This window comes from Brassica napus, unplaced genomic scaffold (assembly GCF_020379485.1).
Source record: "Brassica napus cultivar Da-Ae unplaced genomic scaffold, Da-Ae ScsIHWf_596;HRSCAF=888, whole genome shotgun sequence".
Taxonomy (NCBI): Eukaryota; Viridiplantae; Streptophyta; class Magnoliopsida; order Brassicales; family Brassicaceae; genus Brassica; species Brassica napus.
This window is the reverse complement of record NW_026016655.1, coordinates 126680-147959: the sequence shown is the minus strand read 5'-3', so window position 1 is coordinate 147959 and position 21280 is coordinate 126680. Positions and strand designations below refer to the sequence as shown.

General features: G+C 43.9%; 1 protein-coding gene across 1 annotated transcript; it reads right to left on the bottom strand.

Moving 5' to 3' along the window:
• Positions 1-1064: 1064 nt before the first annotated feature.
• LOC106408573 lies at positions 1065-3135 on the bottom strand. Its single transcript, XM_048774903.1, has 3 exons — positions 2590-3135; positions 1555-2427; positions 1065-1430 (listed from the first exon to the last, which is right to left on the bottom strand). Exons 1-3 carry the CDS (start codon positions 3133-3135, stop codon positions 1065-1067), a joined length of 1785 nt encoding a protein of 594 aa, XP_048630860.1.
• Between the last annotated feature and the right edge of the window lie 18145 nt (positions 3136-21280).

Genomic DNA, 21280 nt, shown 5'->3' with positions numbered 1-21280 from the left:
AAAACTGTACACCCTTTACATAAATTGTGCTTGGATTGTTCTCAGCGTAGCAAGTTTTCAACAACTGAGATGGCATAATGAGACCCCAGGGAAAGGATAACACATCGAAATAATGGTATACCCTACGCATCTCTGCTAACGCCTTCATCGACCTGGACGATGCTCTGAGGCGGTAGAGATCTTGGAAGGAGTTACGGGCCACACGTTCAACCACCATTGCCTGAAGATCTTCAGGCAATTCAAGCAGAGGGAAATATTCCATTTTCTCTGAGAGGACAGTTGTGTAAAAGATAGAGAGTTGAAGATGTGTAATTGTTTGAGAAGTACCTTATTTATCTGCAGTTAACGGTTGTAGTTTCGTATCGCGGCGTTTCTTATTTCTTATTTTGAGCGGGAATTTAATCCATAACTCAGCCGTGTATTACAATAACTCAGCCTTAGTTGACTTCGCGACGTTTCGTGTTTCTAGCGGGGAAGTTTTTTTCAACTGCGTTTGAATAAAAGAGCTGACATTAGAAATCACGACAATTATTAGGCGTGTGAGTAACATTATCTCAGCCAATGAAGATTAATTTCTCTTAATTTAATTCGCTACTTTCGTATTCCACTTTATAATCAATAATTACGTAGGGGCTATTACGTAACGTAGGGCAATTAAGTACGGACATTTCGTTTTTCGATGTCTGTGTCTCTCTTGAGTAATGGGAAGCGGGCAAATCAATGAAAATAAAAACCCAACCACAATACAAAATTTGAAAAACATTAACGCAGCCGTCATAGAACATTAAAACAAAAAAAACCCAGCCGTATTACAACACAAAACCCAGCCGTATTACAATTAATAATCCAGCCGTTGTGCAAATCAATGAAAATAAAACCCAGCCGTATTACAACACAAAACCCAGCCGTATTACAACACAAAACCCAGCCGTATTACAAAACAACATGAAAAGCAATTGCTTATATCGGACAAGTTCTCGCATTATGTCCACTTTGACTGCAACGAGAACATATGTGCTCTTTCCTAGGACGTTTGTTTGCAAGTGCAACTTCTAAAGCAGATTTCATCCTATTTTTTTAGGTCTTCCCGGTTGTTGACGAATAAACGGTGGAAAGCACTGTACGTTAGCCACGTTATCTGGAACAGGTAGCGCTGAGTCAACCGGCATGACCGATTCAGCGTATGCGCTAGCTAAATAAGTGCTTTTATAGTAAGGACTGCACAGTGATATACGAGAAACATTTCTTTCCTCTGCAGCTGCGATTGCGTGTACACATGGTATTTTCTCGACATCGAAACGCCGACATGTGCACTTTCGCTCAACCAAATTAACAACATTCAAAGACTCGCCAGCAGCGCCATATTTAACTTCAGTGTGATGGTCATCAATCCTTTGAACCGTCCAATCCCGGGAGGCACTTACACGTCCCTATTAACAAAACCCAATATTCGTGAAACGGCTTACTTATTATTTATAAAGCTGGCTTATGCAATATAACGACTGACTTATTAGATTTAAAGACTGACTTATTTTACTGTTACGACTGACTTACTTGTAATAGTTTCTCCACACCGCGCGTGAGTGTGGTTGACTGCGATCTGGCATCCACTCTTCGTTCAGCAAACCATCTGGTCATCATAACCCGTATCGATTCCAATATTCGAACAATGTTAAGACCTCTAGCATGCGATAATGCTCTGTTCATTGATTCCGCTATGTTCGTAGTCATCAAATTGTACCTCTCGCCCGGGAAATAAACACGTGTCCACAGTCTGACATCAGCTCTTTCGAGGTAGCCGTGGAGATCAGGATTAAGTGCTTCAATCTCCTCGAAAATCATATCAAAGTCAGACATTCTAAAACATCTCGCCGCTTTCTTCACCAGCCGAAATACATCTTTTCCTTTGTACCGTCCCAATATGTTTTTATACAAATGATAGGTGCATATTCCACGAGCAGCTAACGGATACACATTTGTAATTGCTTTCCCTATCGAGTTATGCCTATCTGATATTATCGCAAGACCCTCCTGGTCAGGAATCAACACTTTTAGTTGCGTAAAAAACCAATTCCACGAATCATCATTTTCAGTGTCAACCACTGCGAAGGCTATTGGAAAAATCTGAAAGTTACCATCCTGAGCTAGTGCTGTGAGTAGCGTCCCTTTATATTTACCATTAAGAAACGTACCGTCGACGACAACAACTTTGCGCATGAAAGGAAACCCATTAACGCTCGCACCAAACGCAAGAAACACATACATGAATCTTCCAAGCTCATCGATTTGAAGACGCGTAACTGTATTCGGATTTGCCCTTCTTATCATGTATAAGTAAGAAGGCAAGAGTTCAAAACCACACTCAGGTGTGCCCTCATCGATTTCCCTTGCACATTTAAGCGTCCGGTGTGATTTCCAATATTCCATCTGCTCACATGAAAAAACAATTTACATAACTCAGCCACATCATATCATTAAGACGGTCACAACGTAAACATAACTCAACCATAGTTTTGTAACTCAGCCATTTCTAACATAAAATAACCCAGCCTATACTCTACCATAACTCAGCCGTTGTAACATAATTACCTTTACACCAAACTGCTTAGTGATAGCTATTCCGACACTCTCAGGGCGAACGGCCGGACCAACGTCGCCGAGAAAGTTCTTGTACAACTCTCCTAAAATATCCGGTGTTGCATTTCGAGATCGATTAGAACGCTCAGTTACAGAACATGCATGATCCGAGTCGTAAATACGAATATAAAACTGCGGGGACAATCCTTCGGTAGATGCACGAACTCTCCATGTACATCCATCAACCCAACACTTAACAACGTATGTTGTCAGGTTTGATATTTCTACATCAAAATCAAATTGATGCCTCACTGTAAAAAGTTTCAGTCGTCTCTTCAAATGCTTTTTAGTCAAGTATCGTTGTCCTACCGCAAGGTCTAACGACGACATCTCCAACTTCAAAACCTCCAGATTCCCTTTAGATTCGCTCATCAAGAAGTTCTGATATCTCTTCTTGGAAGGTAGCGTTGGTGAATCTTCGTCTTCTTCGATAGGAGACTCACCGTATGTGCTGAAGTTATCATCTTCAGATGACGCACCGTCCGAGTCATCGAACATATCAAATCGACTTTCAAATTCATCATCTTCTTCGTTTTCTTTGCCTATTTCATCTTCTCCGGCTACGTCGTGTATTTCAACGTTACTAAAGCAGTCATTCTCAATTTCATCTTGTTCATCCTCCAAACTGCAACCATCGTAACTCCCATTCTCTATAGACTCAACTTCTAAAGCTTCTTCTTCTAAAGCTTCTTCTTCTGAAGCGTCTTCTTCTGAAGCTTCTTCTTCTGAAGCTTCTTCTTCTGAAGCTTCTACGTCTGAGCTGTCATCCTTTTTCTCTGTAATCTCCACACAGAGACGTAGTTGTTCGCTTTTCTTTAAGCTTAGAAAACATTGCAATTGTCGAGTGTTGGACACGTAAACTGGTGGAGTGTTGTGCGCCATTGTTTTCAATGTTTTATTCGAAAACATGTAGCTAAGCAGAATATGAACCTTCAAATCATTCAAACCGTAATCGTCGATGACAGACTTTGTGAAATCTTCAAGTTTAGTTTTCTCACCTAAATGAAGAACTCTACACCCTCTACTGTCGACGTTGAATACATATCGTTTTTTCATAATCCATTTACCGGAAACAATAATAACGGGATCCATTACCATATGAGAAAGATGAAGAGGATAGATAACTGAGATGATGAAGAAGAAAAGAAAGGCTGTGTAATCATTCAAAAATAAGATGAAGAAGACAACTGAAAGGTCTCGTAACTCAGTTGTAAATTGGGCGACCGTTAGTGATGACATGTCAAATCCGAGTTGATGACATGGCAGATGACATGGAACATCGATTAATCAGCCGACAAACAAATCAGTAACTCAGCCAAAATAAGTCAGCCATCATGTTTACACTTTGTCAGCCGATACATGGAAACATTCTAGTAATTAATCTTTTGACGGTAAGTCAGCCGCAATAAGGATGAACAACCATATGTCAGCCGTATCGTTACGTAAATCAGCCATCAAACGAGAACATTCTAGTAATTAATCTTTCGCTCATACGTCAGCCGCAAAGCAGCTGAGTTTACTGTTTATCCATGCTTTAACGGCTGACTAATACAAACCCAGTCGTAACAGCATCCCATAACTCAGCCGTGGCTTCAATAACCCAGCCCATCCATGTTCCTTTACTCAGCTGAAAAAAAGTTTCTCAGCCGTTTCTTAACCACGACTCAGCCAAATTTTCCAGAAATCAAACCGCCGATGTATAAGTCAGCCGTCATTTGTATCATTAAGTCAGCCGTGATCACATAACTCAGCCGGATTTCTGTAAATCAGTTGTATCGGCAAGCTGACTTATAGTTTTAAGTCAGCCACTTTCACTTAAGTCAGTCGTATGTATTAAGTCAGCCGTAACATAAAGATAAATCGGCCGTAACTACGTATCTATCGCTTAACAGCTGACTTAATGAAAATACGGACGCGAATTCCTCCGTGGCGCCGGTTTTTTGCCTACGTGGCAGCGAAAAGTAATGGCATTCTCGTAAATATGTTTTTTCTCATAACGTAAAAAAAGGGTACGCTTGGTATCGAAAATATTCAAGTAATAAAAAAAAAGATATGTATCATTCTAGTCAATACACCTAAAATATGTAACATTCTAGTAAACTTCCCTGTTTTTTTAAGTCTTTTGACTAGAACTTCTATATAATGTAACCATCAGATCTGAATAAGATAATTTCGTTTTGCTTTCATTCTTTTGATTTTTACTCTCTTTGTTCTTTGTTAGAACATTTCTATAAGTTTCTTTGGTTTTGTTAGCTCCAAACAAACACCTCGTTCTTGTTGGACCGGTGCGTCACATCCGGCAACAGATCGAGATTGTCTCTCCAACGGACCTGTGAGTCATATCAGGCATTGAAAGACACTTAGACATTATCATTGGGTCATTCCGCAGCCCCTTGTGTCGTCATTCATCCCACAAGTTCTCCTTTCGGAGTTCATATCCCCCTTACCGGTAGAGTAGCGTTTCCTAGGTTCTATCACGGTTGGCCTTTCATCTCCAACCCTTGGTGTGGGTCGTCCGTCGGTCATGTTCTTGTTTGATTGTTTGCCGGTGGGTTGACCTATGCTTAGGACGGTTCGAGGGTGTTACAGGAAGGGTAAGCGTGCTGAGTCCAAGGACCAACGTGCTGATATGTCTACTGATGGAAAGCCACAGACGTCCTGTGTGTGCTGATGGACACACATGGCACACACGGACAGCTGCAGACGTCCTGTGTGTGCTGACGGACACACACGGATGTTCTGTAGTTGCTGATGGACACCCACGGACGTCCTGTGTGTACTGAACAGACAGCCCACATGGGCCAAAATCACCCGAATAGTCCACGGGAAGGGCCAGCATGCTGAGTCCAAGGACCAGCGTGCTGATATATGTACTGATGGACAGCCACGGACGTCATGTGTGTGCTGACGGACACACACAGACACACACGGACACACACGGACAGCCACAGATGTCTTATGTGTGCTGACGGACAGCCACGGACGTCATGTGTGTGCTGGCGGACACCCACGAACGTCGTGTGTGTACCGAACAGACAGCCCACGTGGGACAAAATCACCCAAACAGTCCACGGGAAGTGCCAGCGTGCTGAGTCCAAGGACCGGCGTGCTGATATGTGTACTGATGGACAGCCACAGACGTCCTGTGTGTGCTGGCGGACACCCACAGACGTCCTGTGTGTACTGCACAGACAGCCCACGTGGGCCAAAATCACCCGAACAGTACACGGGAAGGGACAGCGTGTTGAGTCCAAGGACCAGAATGCTGATATGTGTACTGATGGTCAGCCACAGACGTCCTGTGTGTGCTGACGGACACACACGGACACACACAGACACACACGGACAGCCACAGATGTCTTGTGTGTGCTGACGGACAGCCACGGACGTCCTGTGTGTGCTGGCGGACACCCACAAACGTCCTGTGTGTACCGAACACCCAGCCCACGTGGGACAAAATCACCCAAACCGTCCACAGGAAGGGCCAGCGTGCTGAGTCCAAGGACCGGCGTGCTGATATGTGTACTGATGGACAGCCACAGATGTCATGTGTGTGCTGATGGACACACACGGACACACACGGACACACACGGACAGCCACGGACGTCCGTGGCTGTCCGCCATCCTGTGTGTGCTGGCGGACACCCACAGACGTCTTGTGCCACTGACCAGACATACCACGTGGGTCAAAATCACCTGAACAGTCCACGGGAAGGGCCAGCGTGCTGATATGTGTACTGATGGACAGCCACGGACGTTCTGTGTGTGCTGGTGGACACCCACGGACGTACTGAGTGTACTGAACAGACAGACCACGTGGGCCAAAATCACCCGAACAGTCCACGGGAAGGGCCAGCATCCTGAGTCCAAGGACAAGCTTGCTGATATGTGTACTGATGGACAGCCACAGACGTCCTGTGTGTGGTGACGGACACACACGGACAGACACGGACAGCCACGGAAGGTCTGTGTGTGCTAGCGGACACCCACAGACGTCCTGTGTGTACTGAACAGACAGCCCACGTGGGCCAAAATCACCCGAACAGTCCACGGGAAGGGCCAGAGTGTTGAATCCAAGGACCAGTATGCTGATATGTGTATTGATGGACAGCCACAGACGTCCTGTGTGTGCTGACGGACACACACGGACACACACAGACACACACGGACAGCCACGGACGTCCTGTGTGTGCTGACGGACTGCCATGGATGTCCTGTGTTTCCTGGCGGACACCCACGGACGTCCTGTGTGTACTGAACAGACAGCCCACGTGGGCCAGAATCACCCAAACAGTCCACGGGAAAAGGGCCAGCGTGCTGAGTCCAAGGACCGGCGTGCTGATATGTGTACTGATGGACAGCCACGGACCTCCTGTGTGTGCTGACGGACACACACGTACACATAGGGACAGCCACGGACGTCCGTGGCTATCCGCCGTCCTGTGTGTTCTGGTGGACACCCACGGACGTCTTCTGTGTAATGAGCAGACATACCACGTGGGCCAAAATTACCCAAACAGTCCATGGGAAGGGCCAGCGTTCTGTTCCAAGGACCAGTGTGCTGGTATGTGTACTGATGGACAGCCACGGACGTTCTATGTGTGCTGACGGACAGCCACAGACGTCTTGTGTGTGCTGGCGGACACACAGACGTCCTGTGTGTGCTGACAAACACACACGTACGTCCTGTGTGTACTGAACAGACAGCCCACATGGGCCAAAATTACTCTAACAGTCCACGGGAAGGGCCAGCGTGCTGAGTCCAAGGACCAGCGTGCTGATATGTGTACTGATGGACAGCCACAGACGTCCTGTGGTGCTGACGGACACACACAGACAGCCACAGACGTCCTGTGAGTGCTGGCAGACACCCACAGACGTCCTGTGTGTACTGAACAGACAGCCCACGTGGGCCAAAATAACCCGAACAGTCCACGGGAAGGGCCAGCGTGCTGAGTCCAAGGACCAACGTGCTGATATGTTTACTGATGGACAGCAACGAACGTCCTGTGTGTGCTGATGGACACAGACGGACACACACAGACTTACACGGACAGCGACGGACGTCTTGTGTGTGCTGACGGACAGCGAAGGACAGCCCCAGACGTCCTGTGTGTGCTGGCGTACACCCACGGACGTCCTGTGTGTACTGATCAGACAGCCCACGTGGGCCAAAATCACCCAAACAGTCCACGGGAAGGGCCAGCTTGCTGAGTCCAAGGACCAGCGTGCTGAAATGTGTACTGATGGACAGCCACGGACTTCCTGTGTGTAATGACAGACACACACAGACAGCCACGGACGACCGTGGGTGTCCACCGTCCTGTGTATTTACTGGCGGAAACCCACGGACATACTGTGTGTACTGAACAGATAGACCACGTGGGCCAAAATCACCCGAACAGTCCACGGGAAGGGCCAGCGTCCTGAGTCCAAGGACCAGCTTGCTGATATGTGTACTGATGGACAGCCACGGACGTCCTGTGTGTGGTGACGGACACACACAGACACACACGGACAGCCACAGACGTCTTGTGTGTGCTGGCGGACACCCACAGACGTCTTGTGTGTACCTAACAGACAGCCCACGTGGGCCAAAATCACCCGAACAGTCCACAGGAAGGGCCAGCATGCTGAGTCCAAGGACCGGCGTTGTCATGTCCCCGATCCTAGATAGGATCGGCCGGACGGGCCATGGTGCGGGGAGACGCACCAGTCAGGTCATTAGACCTTGAGACAAGCGTATCATGGCCCTGAATGAAGGTTAAGGGCATCAGTCAGCTGAGACTTAACCAGGATACGATGGAAATAAGGGTAAAGGGGCTGGGTGAGTGTTTAGGCAGCTGGACGAGTGTTGGTTTGAGTTCAATCAGCTCGGTTCAGCTGGTAATCAGTTCACCATGATCTGTTCAGCTCACAGGAGCTGGTGGGGTAGCTCAATCAGCTGGGAACAGCTGGGGGTCAGCTCAATCCATTGAACGGTGCGTTCTGGTTCGGATCAGTGTGGGCGAGTCCGGGATGGTTACTGGGCAAGCCGATGGTCCGGGTGCAGGTCGGTTCGACCAAATGGGTCTTAGGCTTGGGATAGGGAGCGGGCAAGCTCCCAGAGTGTGAGCTGAGGCTCAGTGATCGATTTGCCAAAGGAAGAAAAGGGGAGAAACCGCCAAGGGGCGGTTATGGGACGGTTATGGGACGGTTTTGGGAAGAAAGGAAGGGATTTTGGTAACTGTTCGCCCAGGCGGTTGGGGACAGTTTAAATCGTCCTCTCTCTCTCATTTCTGATCATTCTGGTCGGTTTTTACTCATTCCACACAGAGAGAAACACAGAGAAAATTCAAGAGAGAAAGAGAGACAGAAACTTTGGATCGGCCGATTTGATCCAAGAGATTGTTCTTGAGTGTTCCTGGTGTGTTTGGGCGTGTGATCAAGAGGATGGATTTGAGACAGAAAGACAAGGAGAAGGCAAAGGAGAGAGAGAAGGAAGTCGCCCCTGGAGACCGAACTCCTAAGGTGAGAGGTGTGGCCAAGAGTAACCGGACAAGGCCGCGGATGATGGCCGTGTGAGCCTGGCCGGTTTGGATCGATTGGCTACTCCTTACTCTGACTTCTTCTACTCTGTTTCTTCTTATATGTTGTGCTATGGAATGTTTTATGTTGTTACAGGAAAGGATTCATTGATCCTAAGGCCTTGGCCTGATCAAATTCCCATGAAAGTCCCTTGTTCTTGTGTGGGCTGTTCATGGCCGAGATCACTATGATCTGAGCCGATTCTTTTGAATCTGTTTATGGGAATATTTTTCTTATGAATTATCATGAATTATCATGAATTTTATTTGGTATTTGGATCTCTTTTTAAAGGGGTCAGATTTGACATTTTTGATGATTGTTCTTGACTAGATTGGATCCGACCATGCAATGTGATTTGATTCTTGTCTTGTAATCTAACCTTGTGATTGTGTGGTTGTTTGTGTTGGATCCAGGACCAGAAATGGACCGTGGTAAGGGAAAAGCACCATGAGGACCGCGGCCATGGGAAGATGTGTGGTGATTGGGTTGATTCTGAAAATTGTGTGATTATTGTAGCCTATTGTGCAACTTGTGAACTTATGCGATTCTAGTATGTATTCTATTATTTAGGATGATGAATGATGTATGAACCTTGGTTAATATCTATGAAGTATCTATTTTCATTAGTTGATGCTTGATTGTTTAAGTGTGAATGTTGGAACCTCAAAACTCTGAAAAAGACTTAGAATTATTTAACACTTGAACTTGAATATGAAAGATGGAATTGGTTGCATTGTTTGGTGAGGCCGCGGTCTGGTTGGATTGAGGAATCCAGGATCGGGTCTTACAAGTTGGTATCAGAGCATTCTTGATTCTAGGGTTTGTTGGGTTATTGGTTCACCACACACTTGGCCGTTTGGACTCATGGTGAGATAGTTGGGTTCTAAGTAATCTTTTCTACTGATTAACTTAGGAGTGATTGAGGTTTGTGTGTTCAGTTTTGGACTAACCTTTTGTTTGTGTTTGTAACTCCTAAGGGAACAAGAAGGTATAAATCTCGGAAAGGAAAGGAGGCGACTGGGGCGTCTGGAGCAGTGGGGCAGGATGGTGCTGAACAGACCGGAGTGTTACCAGCTGGAACCATTCCAACCACCGTGCTACCGGCTCTGGTGGAGCAGGTGGATAATGCCACCGGACTCCCAGTGGGTCCAACTCTTCCTACTGAGGTTAATGAAACTAATGTGGACGAGCAACAAGAGCAAGTCCATGGAGAAGATACTGGGTCATCCAACGTTGGTGCTGGGAGTGGCCAGAATGTTGATGCAAACAATGTTCGGGTCACTGGTGCTGAGGAGGTCATTGAGCCGACCATAAGGGGCTTGGTGGAAGCTATGCAGGTCATGGGAGCTCAGATAGCCTCCTTGACACAGGCGTTCACACCATTGGTGAACTCGTCCGTAGGACAGGCTAATCCCCCGGTTCGGGTTGCTGCTGGAGTGACTGATGTTGGTGCTGGCCGTGTGGCCGAGGTGATTGAGATAGACCCACCGGTCAGGCCAGTGCATGGTATGGACTACCTGAAGGTGCTGGAGCATATCTACAAGTTGGGAACCAAACACTTTGCTGGAAGTGTTGATCCTATGGAGGCGGACGAGTGGAGAACCCGGTTGGTTCGGAACTTCAAGTCCACGCGTTGTCCTGAGGACTACCAGAAGGACATAGCAGTACACTTCCTGGAGGGAGATGCACATAACTGGTGGTTAGCTTTGGACAAGCGTACCAATGGCACCATTGAGCATTTTGCTGACTTTGAGGTTGAGTTCAACCATAAGTACTTTCCTGCTGAGGCGTGGGATCGTTTGGAGTCCAAGTTCCTGGACTTGACTCAGGGACGGAGGACTGTTCGTGAGTATGAAGAAGAGTTCAACCGACTCAGAAGGTATGTGGGAAGAGAACTGGAGGATGAGAAGGTTCAAGTCCGAAGGTTCATCCGAGGCCTAAGGGTGGAACTTCGAACCTACTGTTCTGCTTGTAAGTTCCACACGGTTTCTGAGTTGGTTGAGAGGATGGCCTTGCTGGAGACCAACCTCACCGAGGAGGGTAAGCAGAAGCTGAAGAGTGTGGTGGTATCCTCGGGTCAGAGTGGTGACAAGAAGAGGAAGAGGGACTCGACCGAGGAGGGTAAAACCTCAAGTGGTAGGTCAGAGTGCCCTAAGTGTGGACGATACCACGGTGGAGAGTGCTGGAAGGCCATGGGTGCCTGCACTCGATGTGGTAAGATGGATCACTCAGCCAAGGATTGTCCAAGTCCGTTGGGTGAGTCCAGGACCTGTCACCACTGCGGCCAGAAGGGCCACTACCGCAGGGACTGCCCTAAGTTGCAAGGCAACCAAAGTAAGGGACGTGGGGAGGCTAGCAGGCCAGTTCAGGGACGAGGCCAGACCTCCACACCTCGTGTGTATGAGCTATCCAAGGATGTGGATGGGGCTCGGCCTTTCCAAGCGATCAATGGTAACACTCTAGACTACTACTTTTACAATTCCAGTAGAATTGCATGGTATGGAATCTAGGATGGATAGATATACTTTGATGGGTCTTGTGTAGGGACCTTAAGTATTGGTGGTGTGGAAACACACACACTATTTGATACTGGAGCTACACATAGTTTTGTGAGTCCAAGTATGATAGGAAAAGGTTTGTTCCAGTATGGAACATGGGATGGTCCTGAACGAGTGAGTGCGGCCGGAGGGCAAGTTATGAACTCACTCGGTCTGGTTAAGGACATCCCTGTGGTGATTAGAGTTTCTGAACCGTTTGGAAGTTTCGATAAGTCAGATTTCTCCCCGCGGTATAAAGCATCTTGTCGGGTTGCTAGTCTTGGGATATGAGCGAGGCATGGTGTGACACCCCCGATCATAGATGACCGGAAATGACACGGTCGATGTTCCTCGATGGTCGATCTGAGGTTCTCAGAATACTTCCGATCGCCTTAGACCAACAATCAAAGAACACCAACGCTCCTATCGGATACCACTCTAGGCTTTTCAACCCGAGAAAGCAATACCTGATAGTTAGTTCGTCCGGACAAGGACTAATATCATATGGAACCCGTACTTAAAAAAAAAACATTATTTATATATCATTCAAAATCATCTTACAAAATTTGTTATAAATTAACCTCGAGGTTTTCGGTCTACAAATCTTATTCATAAGATATATCAAAATGACTTTGCAAGGATAATAAAACTACCGCTGGCTAATGCCGTTCCTTTCCGTCCTAGAGTAAAGGTCTCCCACCTACTGGTTACCTGCATATCAAATGAGTCATGAGTAACTAGTTTACTCAGTGAGTCTAATCCCACACCCAAACACATATCAATAGTATCCCGAGCAAGCGACACCATTTGAATGCAGTGGAATTATATTCCATAATTAATATAAGGCCTCTCAATCCATCCATGTGAATCTATCTTAAACATCACCTCCACGATACCCGCCAATCACTCATACTCTTAATATATATATATATGCTAAACCCGGAAAACCACCAAGGCTAACCGAGCTTAACGGGGAATAAATATAACCATCATCTCCATCAGATATTCCAAGATAGAACATCCAACGCTGCATGCAGTTACACGGCCTCCAGGGTGCGACCCCATCATCGTGTCTTCATGACCTTGATCCATATCGCAGGACCAATTCACGGCAATGCGGGACTTTCGGGAGAGTGAGAAGACTTCACATGATTCACACTTATTAATAGAATACTTATAGATTAGTACTTGAGAACAAGTACTAAGGCTCGGGATAACCTCAAAGACTTATTCTTATTTATTCTTAAGTATTTAAACTAGATAAATACTTCATATATAAATATAGATCAAGGGATAATACTTAATCAATCAACCATAATTACTCCTTAATTAATCCATGATTAATCCTCAATTAATCAATGATTATCCCTTAATTAATTCATGATTAATTCCTAATTAATCAACCATATTCAATATGCAATCATGCATACTCATTCATAATTCATTCATCATCTATCTAGACTCACCTTTGATTCCATGAGATTGGCTAAGGAAGACTAGACTCGAGCTCAAGCTAATCACACTTCACTTTTGGATCACTCTCGGTTCAGAACCATCACAAGGATCCAGCTGATCCGAATACTCTCCTTGGCCATCGGTTTTACTCAACTAATTAAACTTGACTGGTTGTCTCTCTTCAAGCTAACCACGAATTAACCGATCAAAATCAAAGGCTGAAGAACATGGGTGATTCTCAACTTCAGGACACCAAATCTTCAGCTCTTAAACACTCCAAAACTCACTGATTAAAGTCACAGGATGGTGAGAAAGAGTTTTCCATGCTCACTCCTCTTCTCTGAATATTTTTCTGAATTTTTCATGAATCTTTTCTCACAGATTTTTCTCTCTTCTTTCTCTCTTTCTCTCTGAATTTTTCTCTGGTTTTTCTTGCAGGTTATGAACGTCCAGAGGAGAGAAGAGGGTATTTTATATCATAAGGAGTTGCTTCAGATGAGGGTTGGCTCCCACAAAAGACAAAGATGAGGTTAGACAGCTGGTGACATGCTTCAGCACACCAAGCAGCACAAGCAGCTGAACTTTTCTTTCCCATGAAGAAAGCTACAAGCAGGTGTGCAACTCACATGACTTTAATGTAGCAAGCAAGCTGGAAGGTGCAAGTCACATGTTCAGGTTAGGAAGAAAGCAAGCAGCCAGGCAGCACATGACATGCACATGACTCGCAAGCAGCTGAAAGTATTCAAGACCAGTTTTCGATAAAATGTTTCCCATCCATCGGTTCTCGTACAGCTTAAAAAAAACTCGACCATAATAATTAACACTTGGTCAGAACTATTAAGAGTAGGTACTTTGGCCTCGAGATAATCCCATCAAGAATAATTCACGGGGTCGATTTTTATTTTTAATTCTTGTCGAACCAACTCCAAACTGGTCGAGCGGGATTTTTCTCGACCAAAATTATATCTGCTCGTGAGGGTTATTACATTCTTCCCTCCTCAAAAGAATTCGTCCCCGAATTCTGAAAACATAGATGTACACTCTTTACTGAACTGTCTCTGAAAGGAGTTATGGATATTAGCTCTTTCCTTATCTTAATCTTCCCATATCAAAACAACTCATGGCCGATCCCTTGATTACCCCAACCGATCCTTTCTTTCCTGAGCAGCCACTTTCAAGATAACCAAATTATTTACTCTGCACAACTCTTGTCAACTGCGGTCTGCATACTTTTTCTAACAATCTTGTATCTGTAGACTATGACTTCTCAACCTTTTCTATCTGACTTTCTCCCATAACAGCAACATGAAATTTGGAACGTTAGGTGATGTGCCATACGTGAAAGTAACATCTCCAGTCTGGTCAATGTTAACTTGATTAACCGTGCAACAATCAAACAAGAACATGCACGATCAGTCACACCAACATGATTCAGACGAGGGGTGCTACTCTCAAATACGCACACTCACCCATTCCAAGAATGATTTTACTTACTGTATTCTTTACACTTCTGATCTATCTGAGACGCTCTTCATAATCTTCTGACTACTACTAGAACTCGGCAAGAAAGTGAGATCCCTAGGCTATTGCAGTGAATCCAAGTTGAACAAGAATATTGAACAGCTTACTTCTAGATAGCAATAACTCTTCCAATTCCTTAAGCGTAACTTCAAATTCTCTAGCTATCTGATTATTCACTGTATTCTGATCCTTGTCATCTTCTCTTTTCCCAATGATCAAGATATTGGAATACACATCTTCACCTTTTCCCAAAAGGTCTTCAACTCCCAAGACTGATACGAACGATGCTCCAATACTTGGTAGAATACCATTGTAGGCCAACAATAACTGGTCTTCTCTCAAAGACTTTCTTCCTCAACAACATCCTAATTGAGCTCGATAACTAGATAGCCAATCTCACTCTAGATAGAAACAAACCGCTCTAATGGAAGTACTAAGGAATGGGGATGGGATACGAAGGCATACCATAACTCTAAATGGCAGCCAGTACTTCCACGAATAAGAACAGTGTACTTGAATTCACTAAAGTGAATCCTTCCTAAAACAATGACACTACCCGAGAACTACATCTATGTGTTGTTCCCGCATCAAACACAATATGGGCGGAAAATTCCGTCCATAGGCAAGGTCTCATACGACACCTTGATCACTCCTTCACTTATTTATTTAATCATTCATAAATTTTTAAAATGCACACTACACGCAATGGGATAAGAAGCAAACCTGTGATTGGACCTTTTCAAAGGTTTTGACGGTCCAGGCAACTATAAAGTGTAGGCTCTACCCAAATAGCCTAACACTTGGATGTGGACTAACGGTAAGGAAAATCGGACTAGTTCAACAAGTGTTATCTTAGGTATAGGTAACGTAGATCGGGTAACTTCATGAGGAAGGGTAACCTAAATTCCTAACTCTTCACAAGAACCACCAAAGCGCGAATGATGCAAACGTTCCAGGATTTCCCAAACTTTGACAATCACGACCATTCTGTCTTTGCTAGTCACAACCATAACGGCTCAAGGTCCTCGATCTTGATCTGATGAAATGTACACCCAAAATCATCCCCAACGACTTACTTAACTCACTTCTTGAAACTGACCTTTGATCTGCAGCGGTTGGAAAATAAACGGTCTGCATGACTTGGTTAACCTCTTCAGCAATAATAGCTTCTTTAACATTCACGTCATACTCTAACATCTCCTCGAAGCTTTGAAACTCCATGGTCTTTTATCTACTCCAAAATTCTTGGCTAAGTTCCCAAAGATTTTTCGTATGATCTTTTGCTTATTCTCCAAACCATAATCGATGAATCCAATTCACTCGACCACGTATCTGGATGCTTGTGTAAAAAATACTACTTCCTGAACTCATGAAATCTGTCCAACTCGAACTCAACTCTCTGAAGTAACTCTTGACTCTCGACCAACAACTCATAGCGTTCATCTCCAAATAGCTTGCTGCCAAATCCTTCTTGTAATTCTCTGAATAACGGCCACGTGAATATTCTGCTCTGAGTGTTGGATCCCAAATCTGCCTCAAGCCAAAGTATACTTCTAACGGTTTAGTCCTTCTTCAGTATCTTATGGTCCCAACTTCTTCTTCTTTGCATCATAAGCTTCATGATATTCCGTTGCAAACAGAATGCTTCTGGTGCTTCCATCATCTTGTAATACAGTCAAACCATCTCTTCCTCCAACGCTAAGCTTGAAACAAATGCTTAAGAAATCATGCTTGTATGGCTGTGGTGCTTGTACGTCTTAGCATGAGCTGGTTAGACTTGAGAAACCGGAATAATAAGTGCATCTATGTGATCAAGTGTAGTCGAATCGCTCTGACCGGATCACAAAAAACACCCACCTTGACATCGATAACACACGAGTCCGGAGATGTATTCGATGTATCAATTATATCCCATAAATCTCTCTAAAGTATTAGCATCCCCACTAAAACTCAGAAGAACGGCAGGAAGGCATGAGGTTATTGACTTCTAGCAGGATGGTAGTGAACCCCACCATGAGGGTAGCAAACTTGATCATGATGATAATAACCTCGGTAAGTACGCTCCATCCATTCAAGCTTGTCTCGGTGCTTCTGCTATGAAATATCACTGTTAGGTAACTACCCATGACTATCTATCCTAAAATGAAGGAACAAGCCAGCATATCCTAGTTATCCTTGCGACTCATTTTGACTCAAAAAACATTTGAAACAAGTCCCATTCTAGCATCGTATAACCATGCTCTGATACCACCTTTGTGACACCCCCGATCATAGATGACCGGAAATGACACGGTCGATGTTCCTCGATGGTCGATCTGAGGTTCTCAGAATACTTCCGATCGCCTTAGACCAACAATCAAAGAACACCAACGCTCCTATCGGATACCACTCTAGGCTTTTCAACCCGAGAAAGCAATACCTGATAGTTAGTTCGTCCGGACAAGGACTAATATCATATGGAACCCGTACTTAAAAAAAAACATTATTTATATATCATTCAAAATCATCTTACAAAATTTGTTATAAATTAACCTCGAGGTTTTCGGTCTACAAATCTTATTCATAAGATATATCAAAATGACTTTGCAAGGATAATAAAACTACCGCTGGCTAATGTCGTTCCTTTCCGTCCTAGAGTAAAGGTCTCCCACCTACTGGTTACCTGCATATCAAATGAGTCATGAGTAACTAGTTTACTCAGTGAGTCTAATCCCACACCCAAACACATATCAATAGTATCCCGAGCAAGCGACACCATTTGAATGCAGTGGAATTATATTCCATAATTAATATAAGGCCTCTCAATCCATCCATGTGAATCTATCTTAAACATCACCTCCACGATACCCGCCAATCACTCATACTCTTAATATATATATATGCTAAACCCGGAAAACCACCAAGGCTAACCGAGCTTAACGGGGAATAAATATAACCATCATCTCCATCAGATATTCCAAGATAGAACATCCAACGCTGCATGCAGTTACACGGCCTCCAGGGTGCGACCCCATCATCGTGTCTTCATGACCTTGATCCATATCGCAGGACCAATTCACGGCAATGCGGGACTTTCGGGAGAGTGAGAAGACTTCACATGATTCACACTTATTAATAGAATACTTATAGATTAGTACTTGAGAACAAGTACTAAGGCTCGGGATAACCTCAAAGACTTATTCTTATTTATTCTTAAGTATTTAAACTAGATAAATACTTCATATATAAATATAGATCAAGGGATAATACTTAATCAATCAACCATAATTACTCCTTAATTAATCCATGATTAATCCTCAATTAATCAATGATTATCCCTTAATTAATTCATGATTAATTCCTAATTAATCAACCATATTCAATATGCAATCATGCATACTCATTCATAATTCATTCATCATCTATCTAGACTCACCTTTGATTCCATGAGATTGGCTAAGGAAGACTAGACTCGAGCTCAAGCTAATCACACTTCACTTTTGGATCACTCTCGGTTCAGAACCATCACAAGGATCCAGCTGATCCGAATACTCTCCTTGGCCATCGGTTTTACTCAACTAATTAAACTTGACTGGTTGTCTCTCTTCAAGCTAACCACGAATTAACCGATCAAAATCAAAGGCTGAAGAACATGGGTGATTCTCAACTTCAGGACACCAAATCTTCAGCTCTTAAACACTCCAAAACTCACTGATTAAAGTCACAGGATGGTGAGAAAGAGTTGTCCATGCTCACTCCTCTTCTCTGAATATTTTTCTGAATTTTTCATGAATCTTTTCTCACAGATTTTTCTCTCTTCTTTCTCTCTTTCTCTCTGAATTTTTCTCTGGTTTTTCTTGCAGGTTATGAACTTCCAGAGGAGAGAAGAGGGTATTTTATATCATAAGGAGTTGCTTCAGATGAGGGTTGGCTCCCACAAAAGACAAAGATGAGGTTAGACAGCTGGTGACATGCTTCAGCACACCAAGCAGCACAAGCAGCTGAACTTTTCCTTCCCATGAAGAAAGCTACAAGCAGGTGTGCAACTCACACGACTTTAATGTAGCAAGCAAGCTGGAAGGTGCAAGTCACATGTTCAGGTTAGGAAGAAAGCAAGCAGCCAGGCAGCACATGACATGCACATGACTCGCAAGCAGCTGAAAGTATTCAAGACCAGTTTTCGATAAAATGTTTCCCATCCATCGGTTCTCGTACAGCTTAGAAAAAACTCGACCATAATAATTAACACTTGGTCAGAACTATTAAGAGTAGGTACTTTGGCCTCGAGATAATCCCATCAAGAATAATTCACGGGGTCGATTTTTATTTTTAATTCTTGTCGAACCAACTCCAAACTGGTCGAGCGGGATTTTTCTCGACCAAAATTATATCTGCTCGTGAGGGTTATTACACATGGAAATCTCGAAGCTTTCCTTACCCTGTCTCGAGTTGGGACCGATCGTCTGTATGGTTTTAGGTCGCGTACTCATATGGAAGTCCTGAAGGGATTCTCTCAGAGTGGTTGTGGATGGAAGAGTTATTTTTTCTACGTTAGATTGGACCAAGCCTCGGTCGTCGTGGAGTGCCTTCCCTCGTTTAGGTGACTGTGGGGGGGCAGGAGGTAACGTGCTGAATGATCACTCGTTGCTTTTCTTACTACCCGATTTTTTTTATTCTTCCATATCTGAACTACGTTCATCTTGCAGTACACAACCCCATTCCTCCTTTTCCTGAAGATTTATGCATCGTCCGAGACCTTCTCCGTGGTGGTCCGTGCGGTGGTCGAGGCTCATCGATTTCGTTTCAGCTCATCAATTGATAATGTTATGGAGGCTTCTTTCAAATATACCTCCTTGTCCGCTGTCTATGCCACTGGGCGGAGCAGTGGTCGAGGGTCGCTTGACGCTGAGGATTATGGAGAGCCGACCGTAGAGGATCCTGTTTGGATTGACCGATCCTTTGTATTGATGGTTGAGTTTGATTATCATTTTATCTGTTTTCGGCCGAGTGTGGCCTTTTTGAATTTGGATTTTGCTTAAGCCTAGATGGCCGTATTTATATTTACCGGGACTGGCCGTTGGTGGCTTTGAATCCCTTGCCGCCTTACGCGGTTTATTTATATGATGAATGTTTCGTTTCGAGTTTTCCTGAATAGGGTCGAAGTAAATATGAGTTGTCGTCTCGTATTTAGTTCTGATTAGACGTTCGATCTGTTAGTTCGTTCGTGATTCTCGTAAAAATTATCTATCTTTACGATTTTCGAGAACATTGAGATACGAACGGAGAGACATGGTTTAGGATCTCGTATCTTTTAGATATCATGCCTTGATATGTTTGAAACCAGAGCGTTGGGTTTAGGGCAAGACCTAGGTTTACTTTCGATTAAGGTTTGTGCGGTGACTAACCGGCTATCGTTTTTCCTGTTGCGATTTCTTCCTGACTCGCACCGATTTAAAGTCCACGATATGTTCTCGGCTTATATGACTTGTATGGTACGAATCGAGCATCTTCTCAGAGTCAACTGGAAGTGCTAGACCAAAATTTCGGATTTTTGTTGTAGCGCGCTTTCGTCTAGGGCTGGGCAAAAAATCCGGATCCGAAGAACCGAACCGAACCCGATCCGAAAAAGTAATACCAAATCCGAACCGAAATTGTTTAAATATCCGAACGGGTTCAAAATTTTGGTATCTAAAGAACCGAAACCGAACCCGACCCGAACCGAAATATCTCGGATACCCGAATGTAACCGAAATAGATTTATATACCTAAATATATTACTTATTTTTATATTTAATATATATTAAAAACATCCAAAATATATAAGATACTTTAAAGTTGTCTAAAATACTTAAAATATACTTAAATAGTCAAAAGTAAATGTCTAAATAGCTAAAAAATATTCAAAACACCAAAATGCTTAAAATATCTATTGATTTTCTATCCAAATATTTAAATCAAACCAATTTATATGTTAATTTTAGGTATTTTGACATATATTATACAAATTTATATGTAATATATTATTTTGATTTATAGATTTTGAGAAATTTTAAGCATATAATGAATATTAAAATTTTAAAAATAATTTAAATGGATTATCCGAACCCGAACCGAACCCGCAAAGATCCGAACCGAACCCGAACCGAAATTTAGAAATACCCGAACGGGGCTGAAATCTTTAAACCCGAAAATCCGAAACCCGATTAGATCCGAACCGAACCCGAATGGGTACCCGAACGCCCACGCCTACTTTCGTCCTTGTGTTGGACGTTTTTGAAGATCAAAAGAGTGATCGAATTGCGTTTGTTTAAGACGGCTGGTGTGTTTGTCGGGGCCAATCGACGAACTGGGTGTAAGGTTTTTGGTGGTCGCGTTCGGACAATTTGTTAGTATTATCATCGAATTTTAACTTTTGCGACGTCTCGCAGTTATTTCGGGGATTATACGTGTATCTTTGAAAGATAATAATTTTTACGATTTTTGGGCCTGATGAGGCCGCAGACAAAAGTATTAATGTTTCCAGGCGTGTCCTGAAAGTTTCTTTTGTGTTTTACTGAAGCGTAAACGTTTTCGATAAAGAGGAC

Coding starts and splice junctions, on each gene's coding strand:
- LOC106408573 (XM_048774903.1), bottom strand. CDS start 3,135: ATGTTCGATGACTCGGACGGTGCGTCATCTGAAGATGATAACTTCAGC. Junction 2,428..2,589: donor CTAAGCAGTTTGGTGTAAAG/GTAATTATGTTA, acceptor TCATGTGAGCAG/ATGGAATATTGGAAATCACA. Junction 1,431..1,554: donor GTGTGGAGAAACTATTACAA/GTAAGTCAGTCG, acceptor TTTTGTTAATAG/GGACGTGTAAGTGCCTCCCG.